Source organism: Melospiza melodia, chromosome 6, assembly GCF_035770615.1.
Source record: "Melospiza melodia melodia isolate bMelMel2 chromosome 6, bMelMel2.pri, whole genome shotgun sequence".
Lineage (NCBI taxonomy): Eukaryota > Metazoa > Chordata > Aves > Passeriformes > Passerellidae > Melospiza > Melospiza melodia.
This window is the reverse complement of record NC_086199.1, coordinates 13,012,800-13,031,278: the sequence shown is the minus strand read 5'-3', so window position 1 is coordinate 13,031,278 and position 18,479 is coordinate 13,012,800. Positions and strand designations below refer to the sequence as shown.

The following is an 18,479-nucleotide window of genomic DNA, read 5'->3' as shown; positions in this document are numbered from 1 at the left end:
CCTGGCCAGCACCCAGCCCCACCACCGGCTCCTTCCAGGACCTGTTCTGGCAGAAGCCTCTGAAAGGGACCAGCCCTGAACACAGGCTAGCATTGACTCTTCCTCACATCATCTCTTTGTGCATTTCCAGAGTGATCCCTGCCATTTCTAGACCAGAATTTTAACAAAGTCCTGGCGTGGGCATTTTCAAAGATCTATTCCTTTAATTATTTTTTTGTTAGCAGTGATACTTGAAACACTGACATCTACCATTTGAAGAGCAAAGAAAACACATTTAAACAAGCATCTTAAAAGAGCTAATGAAAAAAAAACAGATGCATATGTATTGTGTTCTCCACTCACTATCTCTCAAAGAAGTAAACCTTTCCAGATAGCAGGGAAGTCTCCCAAAAGTGAAGACAATAGCTGTTCCCAGGCTTCCTGCAGATGGAGTGAGGACAACCAGAGAATTGCCCCACCCGGTAACGCCTGCTGCAAGCTGCCAGCTGCCCGGAAAAACCCTTGCCCAAGCAGCCCCAAGGCCCCAGCCCACAGACTTCATCAATCCTGCTGGTCAGTCCTTCAAAAACAAGCAGGTGCCTTTGCTAGGGGCCTCCAGCCACCACTGCATCCTTGACCTCCCTTGCTGAATTATTTCTAATGAATGTTACTGTCGGATAGGGAGCATTGAGGATTGAGGGTGCTTTTCCTTACCAAAACAGCAGACATGCTATGGCTGAGGCCAGTCCAAGACAATGCATTGTCAAAAGCTCCCTGAAGGGATGGGTGCTTCTGATGGCCAGTAAAAATGTCTTTTTGCTCCTGTGTACTAGCACTGCTAACAGAATACCCTGTTGTGCATCCCACTGGAGAATCAGCCCCAACCAGGAATCATCAATCAGTTTCAAAATCAAAAATAATGTGCATCATCTTAAATGATGAACTTGGCACAATGAGGATAACATCCTTCAGTGGAGTCTGGGAGCTGGAGTGGGGGTTCAGGGGTTTTTTAGGAAATTTTGGGGGCTTACCATTTTAACTTCCTTCTTGCAAAAAGACCCTGTACCATAAACATTAATCAAACACTATATTCTGCCTTTTAGTCTTGAGCAATTATGAGTACAGTTTTGTGATCTTTAGCCATATTTACTGATACTCAAAGGCAGATTCTATCTTGTTAGATTGTTATAAATGGGACCCCAGGGAATCGGCACACAGGCGGAGGCAGATGTGAAAGAGCCTTCTCAGAGCTCGGGTGTACTTCAGTTTTCTACTGCTAAAATTACAAATGTTTTGGAGAAAAAAAAAATCCAACCAACTTCAGATTCCTCTGCCAGATCATTACAAAGAGCTGTCTGTAGATTACAAAAAAAAAAAAAAAAAAAAAAAAAAATGAGGCCATTTTGCTGAACTTAATATTTTTTAAGGTTAACTGTTAAATTTCAAAGTGTGGTTGACATGTGCTGGCCACTTGCATGAACAAAAGTTTCAGAGACAGACAGAGAAAAGGTTTCTGGTTATAAACGATTAAAGAAAGAAACCCACAAATTCTATCTCATTCTCTCTTACTTAAATATGTTGTTTCTGCTCCAGACCTGTTTCATAATACCATAAAATAGAGGCATGTTTCTGACACTAGATTTGAGAAGCTGTCACATTAAAGGTAAACTTTTAATCTGCTAGAGACAAACAGCACACATTTTTACTTCCCAAGAAATAGCTCTTGAGAAATGTTTAAACAAGAATTTAAGAGCTGTGTGGTAAAGCCACATACAGGGGTCTCAGACAGCTACTGGGTTTGAGCTTCTTTTCTGTGTTGTTGCTTTTTTAATCCTTTAAATAACCCACTAAAAAGTAGACTTCTAGGAACAAAGTAACCAAGAGGCATGGTAAAGTGAACCTCCAGGCTTGCTTTTATTTCTAGTTAATGGAAAAGAAATGTTTTAACTGAAACACAGGCCTGAATTTCTAGCTGTTCATCTCCATCTTTTTATTTTCTTGGGACTCACAATCAAATACTTTTAAGAAGTTAATTGTGTCACAATTAGTAACACATTAGTCCTCCAATATTTTTAATAGCAACCCAGGTTTTTCCCCAAGGCGCTTAAAAATGGCAGGCTCGGCTATATTCTCCCTTTTTTAAAACTCCCGTGCACTTTCTTCTTTAAAAAAACTCCCACATGCATTTCACTTGGTCTGAAAATACCAGCACAGATCTTAATCCTGCAAGCGCTTACAGACGTGCTTAACTTTGTGCACATCAGTAATCCCGCTGACTGCAGAGGGCCGCTGGCGCACCTACGGCTCGGTGCAGCTGAGGATGGAATCCGGCCCAAGCCAATGGCAAAACCCCCTTTGACGTCAGTAAGGTTGTGCCTTGACATCCAGTTTGTTGCAGGATTGGGACCATCCTCATTTCAAGGTACTTTCCCAAAATCTATTTTGGTTTAGTTTTTTGGCTGGTTTTTCTTTTCTCTCTCTCGTTTTCTCTTTCTGCTCTTTCTCCCCCTCACCTCCCACACTCGCTCTTGTGGGGCCTCATATTGAGACCACTTGAAAACTTCTGCCTTTCAAATCCCTCCGTGAGGAAAACCCCCTCGCTGAGACAGGAAACATCCTTTGCAGGTAAAGCTGAAAGAAACAATTTTGCTCCACTGTGTGCATTTGAGTAAACTAATTAAAACCTGGGAACTTGGGTTCCAACTGATGCCAAGAAGCAATCATTAATATGAGCTGAAGTGAAATGGGAAGCTCCAGACATTTAAAATCAGCTGTCAGAGGAAAAAAAAAAAATAAAAAGAAAAAAAAGAAAAAAAAAAGTGGAGGAAAGAGGGAAAGGATGTTTTGCAATTTTTGCCAAAAAGTCAACTCACTGCAGCTTGAACTGCATGGGGTTAAAAGACATTTGGGGGGATGCTATACAATGAGGGGATAAGCCCTGGTGAAAAGCAGGGGAGGCGAGCGGCGGCGGGCGGCTCGGAAGCGCGGCGGTGCTGTGAAGAGCGGGCAGAAGTGAGCAAACCAGCTGAACCGCTTGCAGAATTAATCAGTAACAAAGAGACTAGAGCTGTTGGCGGGCTTCAGCCCTTGAACCTGGACTCTGCTCTATAAATTTCAACTTGGAATGGCTCTCTACTTGTTGAAAGACAGGTTGGCTCCAGGCCAAGACATAGGGGGAAGAAAAAAAAAAACAGAAGAAAAAAAAAATTCCTTCTTGCTCAGGAAACTTCCCTTCAGTTTCTAACTCTTTTTATGAGCTAGTAATAGGGTAGTCTAGAAAACGGGAAACAAAAAGTGGGTCTTGAAAGGAAAAAATGAACCAGAAGTTGGTTTACTAAGGAAAATAAAACAAGTAGGTGCTAAGTTCAAATCTGGATTTTGTCTGCACACAAGTACATCAGCTCTAATAGAAGACTTCAGAGCACCTCGGCAATAATTCAAAGGAGACTTTTACAGTTACATTAGCTGACTACAGGTTTGACTCTGAAAATAATAAATGTCTTAAAAGAGGAAGAGGTCTGTTTAATCCTTGTCTGCAGCCTCATCTTGATCTTGTTCTCTCCTCCCCCTCCACTCCACCTTGTTTAAATGACCATTACAAAAGCAGTGTGGTATAAAAAAACATGTAGAACCATCATTTATTCAACAGCATCCTTTCTTATTTTTCCCCTCTCCAAACAGGGCTGTGCAGGAGAACTGATGCTTTCCTCAAGCTCTCCTCACTGCCAAGGCAGTCTCAGCCACAAATACCTTGCTGCCGCCGTGCTTTCCCAGCACAAGAGACAAGGAGCGGGCTGGAGCAGAGTGAGGGGCTGGAGTGCAGAGGGGGGGAGCTGTCAAAGTGGGAAGAAAGAAGGCAAACATCTATTCAGAGGCCAGATGCGCTGAGCAAGGTCAGCTGCAGAGACACAGCCCTTTGCAGCAGCTATGCAATTACATCCAAAGGCTGCACAGCACAGAGAGCCCCACAACCTGCATGCAAGGGCTGGACTGCAGGGTCTGGGGCAGCTGGAGGAAGGTCTATAACGATTTTAATTGCTCTTCCAAGATGCTAAAAGGTAGATGAGATGCTCTTTAACTAGAGCAGAAGGGTTGATGCTCTGTACTGCTTGCAAGAATACATGCAGATAAATTACCCTAACGAGAGAATGGAGAGAGAAACAGGGTAAGTGCCAGCGGTGATCAAAACATGAAATAAAATAGTGAAACAAGATGCAGCTTAATCACAACATGGAGGACAAGGATACAAGATCTTGTCACCAAAAGTGGCTGTTAAGGTAAATTAGATTAATCACTCCCAGCTCTCTTCCTCTCCAAACTCCCTTAATTTTAAAGAAGAGGCTGACTCCTGTGAGGCTGCACACCATCCAAGACTGCTGGACATTTAAAGCTATATACGTAGCATGCCTGCTACAGACACGCATCCTGTACTTCCACTTTCCAAGAAAACTGGGATCTGCTACTTGGTAGGTCTTTTCCATCTGCAGCTTTTATGACTCTGCCGAGGGACCAGTGAGCAGGGTCCCCCTTTTCTCGCTCAAGAAATATGCTACCAAATGCCAGAAGAAGGAGAGAGTTTAAGAGCTGTTGGGCTTAACAGTGGTTTGTGCTGATCACACTTGAATCTTTCTGCAAAGGCGTACATGCAAAGAGAAAAAAACAACAACCACTAAGTAACCACTTCACATCTGCCATTAACGTTATTAAACTCCTTACAAGCAGTATCTACCCCACCTTCCCCACTACACACAAACATACACACACCCCCGAGCTCTGCAGCACAGCAGCTAGGAGCCAAGACAGCTCTCCTCTCCTCACTGCAGCAACCACATTCATTCCTGTTAAGGGGTTAACGATTCATTTCCACTACTTCTCTCGAGAAAACCTACAATGAAAACATTGGCTCACGAAAGCGTTCTCACTGCCAGAATGCCACAGCGCGAGTGAAAAGTCCGTTTTGTTTTCATTACATCTCTGGGATTTCCGGCTTAACTCCTGAGCTTAGACACCAAATCCCTAGATACCCCACCCACCCAGTTTTTCTTCTTTTTTTTTTTTTTTTTTTTTTATAACATTTCTACTGCACGGCCCACCAATTACCATTTGGAGGGTGGGAGGGAATGGGGAAAAGAAACCATGCAGAAAAGGATGTTCTCATTGGAGGGAGCACACGCATCTCCCAAGACAAGAGTTACCCAGTTTCTCCTGGCTTCTAGGATTTTCTGCTGAGAAAAATGGTTTTATTTCTACACCTGGCCTCTCTCCTCTATTTCTTACCCTGCAGGCTCCCATCTTCCCACTCGGCCACTGAAGCCAGTGCTGAAAGTCAGCCCCAAATCTATGCACTTTGAAGTTATGCGACATGACATAGAAATCCAAGCCTTTCTTGTACAAAAAGTATGATTACTTCACAGAGTTGGGCTTTTTTTTCTCCAGTTATGATAGAAAAATGTTCCAATCTCAGAAAAAACCCAGAAAGGTTCAACCTTTATGTCACAGCTGATTTGGTCACTGTGTGTATAGGCAGCACAGTTCAAACACTGGCTGAGAAAGAAAAACAATCTATGGAAAACACATGAAGGGAGACAACCTCATGCTATAGCAACACTTCTGTCCTGCTCAAGCAAAAGAACCACTTCTGTGCCTTTAAGTATTTATCCACCATTGTAGAAGAGCATCATTGGAGACAGCTTTTCTCGTTTATAATACTTCCACACACCTGGCTTTCCTTTAGCTACATCCCAATCCAAAATTCCCCTGCAAACACATACAAATTCTTCCTTGCAGTCAACACTCCAACAAGCACGAGCATATTGCTATTTGTGGCATCCACACAAGTGCCAAAGCAGTCCACAAGCTGGTTGGGCACTACTTTTACTTTGCTCTTAAAAGTTGCTCACAAAGTTGTCAAGAAAAATGAGGAATGGCTGGCTGAACAGTGCCTTTTCACCATTCACTGTTACTGCTGCCTATGAAAATCTACCAATCTTTCCATGGTTAATAATAACCAGATATGCATACAGTTTCTTGACACATGACCCAAGTAATTTCACAAAAGGATTTAAATAAGGGCCAAAATGCCACTTTGTTGGGTGACATTTTTAGTGGGTTTTAACTCTGAGTAAGTCCAGAGTTCTTCCATTGAATTAAAAGAGGCTAGCAGCAGTGCCAACGTGGTACAACAAGCAAGTTTTGCTCTTAAAGAGTGACTCCTCACATGCATTCACCCCAGAGCAAGAAGACCAGCTGTGTGTACTGAATGACCTTCTTAAATCCCCTCTCATCAGCCTGCAAAATGGCACTTCTGTCGGAAAGGTTTTACCCAGCATTGTCACTCATAAAACTGAAGATGACTATGACTAGGAGAGATTAGAGAGGGAGAAATAACAGCAGCAAGCTCCTGTTTCTCAGTACGGCACACCATGCACTCGGGGGCAGGTCCTCCCTTGTGCCACCCAGCCAATCCAGCAGGGTCCTGCTGGTTTCAGGGGAATTACCCCAGGTGAAACGGGGGCACAGCAGGGTAGACTGGACTCTCATCACACCTGCAGCCTTGTGGGAATTCTCCTAACCACATACAGGGCACAGAGGATAACTTTTAACTTTGAAAAATGGGATGATGAGAAGAACAAAACAAAAAGCGAAGATCAGCAGGGAGAATCAAGACCATAATATGCTCAGTATTTTTTTTTATCTGCTTTTAAAACTCAGTGTGATTAATTTCACTCTTTACTGGCAGATGCCACAAAAGCCTTGGTGCCTGGCAGGGCCAGACCCTGGGCAGGACACAACTGGGACGAGCTGAGGTGGCAGCAGGGAGAGGGTGGTTGGTGGCCTCGGGCTGGGTCGGAGCTGAGGGTGCTGGAGTGGGGCCCCAGGGTGTGGTGCAATTCAAACAAGGGGAAGGAAGAGTTTTGTAACTGTCAGGTTTCTCACCTTTAACTCTTGCCGGGGTCAGCAGGGTCGCCTTGGTGACTTGCTGCCTCGGTGAGAGACACTGGAACCGCTGCCCTGCGGCTGCAGCCCTGGAGGTGACGTGCTGACAGGTACCCTCCACACTGCCCTCTCCTAGGAGCTCCCACAGGGGCACAATCATGTTCCTTGGAGAGCCCCGTGCTGACCTCCACCAGCAGCCTTAAAACTGTAAGCCACCAACATTTCAGCAGCCCTTGTTGAAGCTGGAAGCCTCAGCAAACCAGGGGAGGGCAGCTGCCACTGCAGGCTGCTCCTGTGGCCTCAGGGTGCCTTGTCGCCAGAGGAGAGCCAAGCTCCCCAGGCATGCCCTCCACCCCCACCCAAGCAGGTGCAAGCAGGGCTCTGGGTGAGATCATCCTGCCTGTTTTTCTCTCCACACCCCAGCAAGGACCTCAACAAGGTCCCAGGGGCTGGAAGCTTGCTCGTTAACCCACTCTCAGGGCACTGTCAGTTGACACCTTCCTTGTGTCATGTGTCCTCCCCTTACTGTTCAGCAACACCAATTAGCAAAACGTGTTGCTAAATACCTGCTGAAGCAGCAAAGGAGTAGGAGGAGGTGACCAGGTAACTCCTCTGCACTCAGGAAAACCCTAGCAAATTCAAAGGCAGAAACAAGCCTGGAAAAGCCTCATGAAAAGGATTGTAGCTGAGTTTCTCAAGCACTGTCACCACATACTCCTAGAAGCCTCTTTTTCTTCACGTATTGTTTTCTCCTCGCCTCACTTTTAGAAGTCACCCCTGCAAGACCCATTACCGCAGGGAGGTTCTGGTAGCAGCACCTGGTGCCATGACAGCCTTGGGAAGGGGACAGCCACCAAGCCCTGCTCCAGCTCAGCTTCAGAGCGCCTCTTCCCAACCTGCCTGATGTCACCGTGGCCATCCTTGGGCTGTTTCAGCTCTCCTTTCCCTCCCCGCACGTGTGAAGGCATCACGCCGGCTGTCTGAGTCCTGCAGTTAAATGTGGGTGCACGGGTCCATAATGGTACATTGTAAGAGAATGTCTCAGGGTAGGCAGCAATAATAATTAGCTGTCAAGATTTGAAAAAAGGATAATCCATGCCATTGAGTTAACAGTCACTCACACAACACACATGGATTTAACTAATCTTAATTTGGAGAAAAATAACAATTCTAAATATATCAAATAGCCCATTTCATGGCAACCTGCAGCGGTGTTTATCTCTGGCTTCCAGCACATGCGAGTTATTTAGTTTCTCTCACTGGCAGTTTTACCATTCAAAAGCCTGAAATGAACATTCATGGAGCAGGGGTTGCAGTTAAATCCTGCCTCTGACAGGGAGCCTTTTTTCATGATGTACATCTAGTACAATGTATGGAGCCCAGCACTGGTGGCCAGGACAGGATGAATGAGGAATTCCAATCACCCCCCTCCCCTCTCCTAGCACTATCTTTGCAAGAATTATCTCACCATCTTAGTGAACCTGTGCTGCTGCTGTAGTTTTATGTTTGTGAAGATCTGCTGGCCTGAAGGTGCAGACCTGCCAGTGAATCTGGAGAAGGTCTGGTCCAAGTAGTGCCTACTCCACAGAGGCTCCCTCCTCTTTGCTGGGGTGCTTAGCATTAAAACCACTCAGCATTAAAATCAAGCCGGCTGGTACTTTTTTTTGACTTTAAGTTTCAGAGAATCTTGCTAACAAACAGAGCACAGGGCCACGGGGAAGAGATGAGATACCATCAGTGAAACGACAGTGGGAGCACCTTCCCAGGTCATTCTTCAGCCAGGACAGGTCACCTGGTTATGCCCAAGATCTGATAAATATGAAAGATAAAAAGATGTATGAAATACAACAGTGGTCTATTTTTTTCCAAAATACCTGCCAGCAGTGAAATAAAAGAAGCAGTGACCGATAACTGCTTGCCAACTCATTGGCCTGGTTATGTTTTGCTGTGCAACAATCTGGTACATCTCTTCGATACTATCACACCCTCTGTACAAGAGGCAGAACTGATTCTCAAACAGGTCAGCCAATTTGAAAAACAGGAAAAAAAAACCTTCACAGGGCAGACTGCTCCTAAGCAAGTCACGTCCTCCCAGTGCCAGCTGACATGCTACCACACATCTTACGGACAGTGGTAACTAAATGAAAACACCTCCAAAACTTGGATTTGCAAGTTACCAGTCAGGGAGAGATGACAGATTTCATTATCAGAAGATCTTTAAAAGCTGATTGCAGAGACAAAGTTGCCTTTGTTTCCACTGGAATATAGAACTGTCTGTCGGAGATTTGTGTTGCATACATAAAAATTCTCGTGGGCTCCTGAGTTCTGCCTCAACGTGTCCCTCAAAGCAGCACAAGGTCTGTTGTGTGGTCAAGAGGCATTCAGTGACTGGGGCAAGAAGAGCTACCACGAAAGTAAAGAAAAGAGAGGAAGAAAGACCTGAGGAGCACGCTGTGCCAGGATGAATAGTGAGCGCGGTTTCTGCATCCCAATATCCTCACACCCAGAGCTACGAGAGGTACAATGGCAGAGCCAAGCTCAGCACTTGACATACCCTCAGAGCATTCAGCCTTGGGAAGCTGCAAGGTCTGGTGGCTTAGTCACACGACAGAAGGCTTTACAAATCATTCTGACCAAGTAAGAAGGTCTGCAAGAATAACACAGGATCAAGGAGAGGAGCTGAAACCTCTTCGAGGACAGCAGTGGTGGCAGCATATTTCAGGGAGCCGGAGTGGCGAGTGGGTGATTTCTGGTTTCCCTCTTCAAATACAAAGACTCAATTATCTTTGAACAGCTTGCTTTACACATGAATTGACACATTTATTTTACAATAAATAACTGAAAGTTATCTATGTTTCCTTTACTGTTAATCTACACAAAGAAATAATAAACAGAGCTTGTCTACAAAAATGCAACTACTGCAGTCCTCAGAATTCAATTAAGCTAAAATAATTAATGCTTCCACCATATTAAATTACTTTATACATTTGAGCCACTGAAGTTTTTTTTTTATTCTTTAATCTTTTTTGCCTTTTTATTTAATAAAAAAAAAAGTTAGTTTCAAAGGGGGGGGGCTGGCTAGGAGGGGGAAAAAGAACATGATTTGCTGTTAAAATGTAATGGTCTCCTTTAGCTGACACAGCATGTAGAGTGTTTTGTGCCTTTGATTAAAATAACATTTTAAATGCTTTGAACAAACATATCTCCCCATACTTCTAAGGGATTATTTTACATATTTCTTAGTGGAATAAAGAAATTCATTCTTCCTGTCGCAGTACAGAAAGGCTAAGAATATCTTTCGTCACATATAAAGTAAAAATACTGTAGGCTGTTGCATTATTACAAAAAAAATAAAAAAATAAAGAGAGGGGGTGGCAGGGTAGGAGAAAGCTGCCTTAGAGATTAAGTTTCCCTTTTATGAAATCGTATTTAGTCTCTTTTTTTAACAAATCTAACAACAATGCTCTACAGCCGCTCACTGGGAAATACCTTTAATGTTAAATGCAGATTCTGATTTTCTTGGCTAATGCAGAAAGCCTTTCTATTGAAATATAAATAAGGGGTTTGGTATATCCCACTAAAGCCTTTCCAGTGAATGACTTCTGTGGGTTTTTCATGGCTACCCTCCATGGCTGTAATGTGAGGCTTTTATCCTACTATTGAAAACTATCCGCTGCTATTAAAAAAAAATATGGAAGGACACTGCACCTTTTTATCTCAGAGCTGGGCTCCTAATTGAGAAAGTATTATTACAGCACTGTTTAGTGGATGTCCCTATCTCCATGCACTGCTGAGAAAATGCCAATCAAATGATAAACCCTTTTATTTTTCTCAATTCAAAATCTTTCCTACATATTTTTCATTTGATATTCAGTTTAGTCTGAAAGAGATTAGGTGCTCCAGATTGGCTTTTAATTTTTTTTATGCCTTTTCCACGTGTGAACATCTCCTTCATGACCTCTCAGCAGATTTTCTGCATGGCAAAAGCTTTGGTTATGTTGTTGCTGACCCACAGAAGATGGGATGGGACAGCACCCTCTGCTCTGGGCGTAACCCTTGAGGTACTGTGGACTGAACTTGGACAGAGATTAGTAAGAGATGAGCTCTGGACTGCAACTGCAGCAGAGCTCTCCTAAACCAGCCTTACTAAGCACTGCACACCCTCTGCAAGGGGCTGAGCACCATCAGCTCGCACAGAGATCAACAGCTTTTGGGAGTGCTCAGCACCACCCAGGCAGCCTTCAGCAGATGAGGGAAGGTCCTGAATATTTCCCTTCTGCTCCTACCAAATGGAAAGGAAATCTAGCCCTCAAATCTGCTACACCTTGATGCAATCATCTCTACCAAGAAATGTATTCACGACTGCAAAAGGATGAGGAGAGCTGAAAAAGGATGAGGAAAAGACGGGGTCAGGTCTCACGGTAGGTTTGATTCCAATGCTGCAGCACAGGCCTGCCACAGCTAATGCTCCCAGAGCTGACAGCTGCCCCATGTCAGGGTGGTGGTTGCACCCCAAAAAATATTCTCAGAAAAAAAGAGTGTAGTCAATGGGAATTATACACCCTGTCCTAAAAGACAGGAGATCCAAAGCCTGCAGCATTTTAAAGCCTACACCCTCAGTGATGTGATGCCCAAGCCTGTCAGAGATGCTGGGGACTGGCTCAGACATCTCCAACACTAAAGGCAGAAATCTCTTAAGCTTCAGTTGTAAAGATGGAGCCTCTCACCTGTCTTCTGGGGATCCCCTCATGGGAGCATCTCTGCCACAGGCAGGATCCTGGACTGTCAGATCTAATCCCATAGGACAATTCCTAGATAAATCGGGATAGTGGCAGCAAAGGCAGATTGTCACTGGTCCTCTGCATGGGATGCAGTCGGTTTGAACAAAAAAGGCCCGTTTGAGGGGAGATCCTGCTGTGTGACATAAAACCCCCACTCACTAGCAGGGAGGAGAGTCATCCTTTCACCACTGCAGAGAGGAAAAACACCCTGCTTGATGGAAGAAACCCCATGCCAGGCACTCTGCAGGAACCACTGCACACCACCTCACCTAGGTGGATAATCATCACCTGCCTGCCCACGCCTGAGGGGGGGAGGCCCACTGAATGAACGTTAACTTCACCACATGTGAGAGTTTTAGAAAAAGAAACGCCTGCAATTTGCTCACCCAGGCCAGCCTGTGCCCTTGTATCCTTATTCAGAAGATCTCTTTGGGGTGTGCATGAGAGTGGAGGTGTTACCCACCCAACCCAAGCCATCTAAATAAACCCAGGACAGGCAGCACAGGCAGCAGTGCAGGCCAGGAAGCTGACATGTACCACAGGGAATGAAAAATAAATGATTTAATGAAACCCTGCTTTAGCCCTCACAAAAAAAATATCTTCTTTCCACTACCAGTCAATGGGAAGAGGATTTTTCCTAGCGTCAAGATGCAGCCCTTCCCAGTGAGTCTGCATGTGACAAAGGGTATCTGGAACAGGACTGAACTGGGCACCTCAACAAAGTCTCCTATCCCTCTGCCACTCCTACTTGCTTAAGGATGCTCCTGAAATGTTTTCTGACCCAAACTTTCTGCCTTTTGCCAGATGTACAGACTGCCCCTTAGCTCTTCCAGCTGCCTGAGAGGCCCCTTTCTCCAGCAGCTGGCCCTGCACAGACAGCTACAAAGAATTAAACAGGGCATGGACAGCCCTGCAGAGTCGTGAGGATCCTCCAGATGGATGGCACCTATAAAGACGTGTTGCTGAAGCCTGTTTCATGGCACTTTCTAGAGGACTCTAGTTAAAAGATTACCTAGGCAAGTTGATTGAGTGTAAAACGTGCTGTACCTGCAATGTTCTCCTGCTTGGGGCAAATTCCTTTTGTAGGCGTGAGAAGACGGTCTTCTTCATCGGGTGTGACTTGGATCCCGATTTCCACTGGCTCTGACACTTTCCTGAGCTCGGCGCGTGAGGAGGGGGGAGGGCTGCTCTTATCCATGCTCTTTTCATAGCAGACACCACCAGTGCCATTGCACTGTTTTCTCTTGTGCTCTATAAAAACCAAGATGTCTCCCAGCGGGAAGTTCATCTGGCACTGTCCGCAGGTCAGCAGGTCGGGGTCTGTCCCGCCTGCGGCGATGCCGATGCCGCCTGGGTCTGCTATTGCCAGGCTCTCGTCCTCGTCGGCCAGCGCCGGTTCCACATGGTCAGCCTCTGCTTTGCATGGACAAGGAGAAAGAGGGAGGAAAGGGGCGAGGGGAAAAGAGAAAGAGATTGCTTTGAGCGTTCACAGACTCTGAAGGATGCATCACCAGAGGCCCGGCCTCCCCGCACCCCCCTCAAAGGAGCCAAGCCTGATTAGATCTTTCTTTTATTTTTCAGCTTTTCCGCTCTCCCAGAATGATTTCAATATATTTTGCAACCAAGCCTGCCTGAAACAAAATGGAAAGGCTGACCTGGCATAGCTTTCTTGACAGCTCCTTCCCACTGCTGCCAGCACTGCAAGGATATCAGCAAAGAGCCATTTTGCAAGCGTTCGAGCCCCGAGTCACATTCTGAAATAGTTCCTCTCTTTTTATCCCACCTTCTCATTCCCTCCGCGTCTCCCAGCCATCTGGCCAAGGCCCCATCCAGCAAAGCTTATGCACCCAAGTCTTTCCTTCTTTTTCAGGGAGAGGGGAAAAGTTTTTATGCACCCAACTAGCAGGATTGGGCTCCCCACAACACACAAAATTAGCACCACCTTGTCCCATTACAGAGTTACCAGCAAGATTAAATGACCACCCATTAGCAGAAATTACAAAAAAACTACTAGCAAGAATAACACAAGCAGGGTATGGTCTCATGAGCAGTTAAGGGGTTTCAAAACTGTGTACAGTGGGAAAGGGAACGAGGCACTTATTTAATGCACTGGAATATTGGCTGAGCCTGAAATATTCCACTCTATTTTTCCAATGCCAAAAACCCTGCCATTGCTACATAGGCTAATAAAAGATTTTGTTTAAATCTTGTCCACAGACATGTTGAATTTCCTACCTTTACCCCCAAAGACTGGGAAAGAATTTCTGGGTGACTTGAATCATTTTCTAGGAAATATGTAACTTTTCATGTCACAATTAATAAAACACAGTATGTTTTAAATCAGCATTTAGAAGATAATTTTTACACTATAAAATAATTGTGGATCGCAATCCATTCTTGGGGCAAAACATGGTTTTTTGTTGTTTTCTCTTATTCTGCCATGTAACTGCCAAATCATACAAACCTTGGACTTTACTCAGGCAAAATTTCCACTGACTTTTGCCTAAGGCTGGTTTGCCTCTGCAAGGACTATAGGATTTGGACTAAACAAAACAGAGGAACTAACAGTATGTAAATCAGTGACTGAGACCTCTAATCGAATCAGGATTAAAGGAATAGGATGAAAAACATTCTCTATTAGTTTCCTCGTGGATTTCCTGGGAAAAGTAAGTAACATGAATATCGCAAAGAAGTAAGACTGTGAGAGACAGATGTTATAATTCAGACCTGGGCTCTTCTCCACTCTGAAAACAAAAGGATTTTTGTCCCACTCTACTGCAAAAAAAAAAAAAAGAAAAAAAAAAAAAAACTAAAAACAAAACAAAAAAATGAAAAAGCAAGAAACATATAGAAAAGGGGCAAGAGGCAAGAGGTAGAAGGTAGAATGCATTGCCTGGCAACTAAAATGGTTAAGCCTCGAAAAAAGGTAGTTTAGAAAAAGAATCACTCCCATTTCTGCCTTCCAGAATAAATAACTGATCAGCATATCTACCAGCTGTATTACAAGTTGCATCAGAGCTCTCGAACAGCAAAGCAGAGAGCGGCAGCAGCAGCGGCAGCAGAAAAGGACGGGGACCCCAGAGCAGCGCCCAGGCATGGACCATCCTGCTGGAGCCAGCCATGGGCACAAGGAGGCTTATGCTTCCCAACTCACCCATTCTGAAAATCATTAATTACCGTTTTCCTCTTAATCTAGGTTTAAAAGGAGTTTGAAGACAATGCTAAGCAATTAATTCACCAATTTATATAATGAAAAGATGTCTCCTTGCCTTAGTGAAAATGTGACTATAACCCTGTGCTGAAAAGGCACTGCTGGGGAAGGCAGCGGATACCTGCGAACAGTGTGTCACGATGCAAAAGGTAATTATTTAGTGCTGCAGTTCCCTTTAATGATCTAACATTGAGCAATATTGTTTATATTGAAGAGAGCTTGCACCTTTAATTACCAATTACATATACATCATTTTAGAGCCAAAAGAAAAGGACTGTGAAAAGGGTCTTTTAGAAACGTGCACGCAATTTGTAGCCAGAATTCCTATTAAGGGGGAAGAGTGTGTCAAAATATTTAAAAAAACTGTACAGAGAGGCACACACAGGCACAAAGATACACAAGTGAGAGATGGGACAAAGAGCTGGAAAAGACAACACGAAAACAGGAACTGAACCAAGGGTCGTAAGAATAAAAGATGGCACAGGAGAAAAGCTTGTTACTACTTTCACTAACATTCCTGTAAATCCTTTTGATTAAAGTCTGTGTCTTAAATTACAAAGGCTGAATTTTGGCATTTATATATATGTAACAAATATAAAGAAAGCACAGATCTCAACTTTATTATATTTTTGATGTGAGGATTTTTTTTTTTTTGCCTGTGATTTAGATCGTGCTCTTCTGAAAATGTAGCAAAATTGCTGCAATTGATAAGGGTCCTGACCAGGCGTCTGTGGAAACATGAAGGAGGTTTGAACAGCTAAACTGTTACGAATTCTTTCTTTTCAGTTCTACACTTCATTTGAATATTAGTTAAATCCACATATGCCTATTCGCTTACACTCGCTCACTCTCTCTTTCCAAGGACTCTGCAATGGCACTTTTTTAAAATAACATCTGGTATTCCTTCATATTTTGGCAGTCGTCACATCACCAAAAATCAGCTTTTCGTTTTCTTGGTACGCCGAGCCCTCGTGATCAGTAGTAATTGGGTTTCAAACTATCAAAAGATTTTTTTTTTTACTCAACTCTATTTCTGATTTGAGCTTAATAAATCATCAATCATGCGACCAACTATTCACCCAACAATGCGAAAGCTATATTACATCCCCTTATTCACAACATGGAAAACAGACATAAAAGAATGAAAAACAAAATACTGAATAGATCTTCAAATGCATTTTATCCATGTCAATTTGCATTTATTTTTTTTACACAGAATAAAAAAAAAACACAAGAAAGAAAAGGCTTCCTATTGACAACTCAATTAAGCCATTAAAGTAACATTACAGTAACTATATTCAAGTAACATTACAGGAGAGATTTAAAACCCACAAAGGGAAAGAGAAAAAAGCCTGCGAGTCCAGCCCATAACGCATTGGGTCATGCCTGGTTAATACAACAGCCAAGATCTTAGGCTGTTTAAGGAGCCCTTTAATACCAGTGGGGCAATTTAGGCCAGTCTCAATCTAAAGTTCTGACTCTGCTTGTGTCTGTGGGTTTAAAATGAGTCGCTTCACATTATTTGAATTTAACTCTGTGGTTTTATTGCTGTTGTTGGTAGATGGGTTTAGAGGTAGGAGGAGGGTGTTTATTCACAAGTATTTATTTTAAGTTAATTTTTATTTTTAAGAAGGAGAAATTAGGCCACACAAAATAGGAGGAGGGAAAACATCTCATGTCGCTTACATGGGAAAAGTAAAAAAAAAAGCAAATGAGCTATTTCCAGCCAGGACTCGTGCCCTGGTTCTTTCAGGCGTGTTAAGGTGTGCCCAGTATTTTCCCTGCATCCAGAGATTCCTACACAGAGCATTGCCTTGGCACTGCCTGCCTAGGGAGCACAGTGACTTGGCAATGGGCAACCTTTGGGGACATGAGTGACACAGTTGTTATGTGATGGCTTTCTGAAATTAAAGCAACCGGACAATCTAAATCATTTGCTTTACTCAAAAAAAAAAGTGTTACACTTGCTGACTGGACTCTAAGCAGCATCTCCAAAGTCTCTGGCTGTCTACCGCACCAAAATACAGTGGACAAACCTCTTAATTCCATAAAGGCACTGTCACAAAGCCACCAGCGCTCCTGCTCCAGCGTGGTGACATCATTAGAGCATATGTGCCCCATGCAAACAATGCTCTCATGCCCAGTATTAAAGTGAATGCAAATGCTAACTACTTTCTGGCTGTCAGTTGTCTCAAAATCTTACCCATTAATAGTGGAAAAGACTGTTTTGCTAAAAGTCATTTCCAAGGCTTTAAAGAACAGACCCATGGATGCTTGTTCACAGAGTTTGGGTGAGGCTGGGTCCAGACAGCAATCATTTATTTTCTTGTCTTTTTATTGCTTTGCAGAACCAGGGTAAGAAAGGATCTAGAAGTTGCCAACCTATTCTTTTCCTTATTTTTCTTGTTCTACAGTATCAAAATGAGGCAAAGGGGGCAGAGGAAATGTTTTGGTGTGGGGCCAAAGTGTTGCATGTGAAGCTTCCCCCCCATGGCTGCTTTCTGCACGAATCAATAGCGGGGTGGTGGAGGCAAGAGCTGCCAGTGCCTTCACTGCAGAGGTGCTGCTGGGTGCCCTGCCTGCCCCAGCACCATGCCACAGCCTCTGTCCACCCTTGTGCCCACCTGGGGGACAAGGCACAGGCTACCCCAGGGGCCACTCTGCTCTGGGACAAGCTGGGGGAGCCCAGAGTCCACCACAGGGACACAGCTCCTGGTGGCCAGGTACGGGATACTGCCTAAAAATGTGCTGCAGCACGTCAAGCACTCTGTTCTCCTCAGTCACTGCTGTCTTGAAGGCACAGCCAGAGAGAGCTCAGCCTAGCTGGGGAGCGAGCACAAAGGACTGACTTGCTCTTCAGGGTGTTGGCCCAAAGCAGGCCTGAAAATTATGTCCCTTCAATCAACACCCACATGTCACATTTACTGTAACATCAACATGCTTAACGGAAAGTAGCTCGAATCACACGCTCTCAGGCTGGGTTATCACCGAGATCGGTGTCAGGATCCTTGCTGCACAAAGACTAACGCTGCTCAGAGCGGGCAGTGCGGCGCTTTGCCGTCGAAGTTTATCAATAACCTGCTTCCAGAGCATCCCAGCAGCTCCCTGCAGCCACAAGGTGCACAGCTGAGATTACGCCTACATATTGCACCAGCATCATCACACTCAGCGGTACCAGGCACCGCTTATCTGACACCAGTTTTTAATTTTTCTGAAGACTGCAAAGCAGTTGTTTGTGGTATTTAATTTTTTTTCCTAAATGCAAGTCTGAGGCTAAGTTTGCCAAAAGAGACAACTCGACGGAGAAGCCCCCAAAACACAGGGGACCGCACTGTGCCTCGCTTCTCCGGCATGTGTGCAGAGTGCACAAAGGCAGCCGGAGCAGCGGCGGGCGAGGCTGTGCCCCTCCGTGCCGTGCGAGCGCGGCCCCGGTGCGGCCGCAGAGCCGCGGTCCCGTCCCGTCCCCGGCGCCAGGTGCGGGCGGCAGCGGCAGCGGAGCGCGGCAGGTGCCGGGCCAGGGCCGGGATGCAGCGGCACCGCACCGACACCGCACCGGCACCGGCACCGGCACC

General features: G+C 44.7%; 1 protein-coding gene across 2 annotated transcripts in view; it reads right to left on the bottom strand.

The window, feature by feature from the left end:
- BCL11B (BCL11 transcription factor B) overlaps positions 1–18,479 on the bottom strand; it is a 91,334-nt gene that overhangs the window by 63,615 nt on the left and 9,240 nt on the right. For both annotated transcript variants that reach the window (XM_063159989.1, XM_063159990.1), the window contains exon 2: positions 12,744–13,109. In XM_063159989.1, coding sequence (XP_063016059.1) covers positions 12,744–13,109 — 366 coding nt within the window. The remainder of the gene's footprint in view (positions 1–12,743; positions 13,110–18,479) is intronic.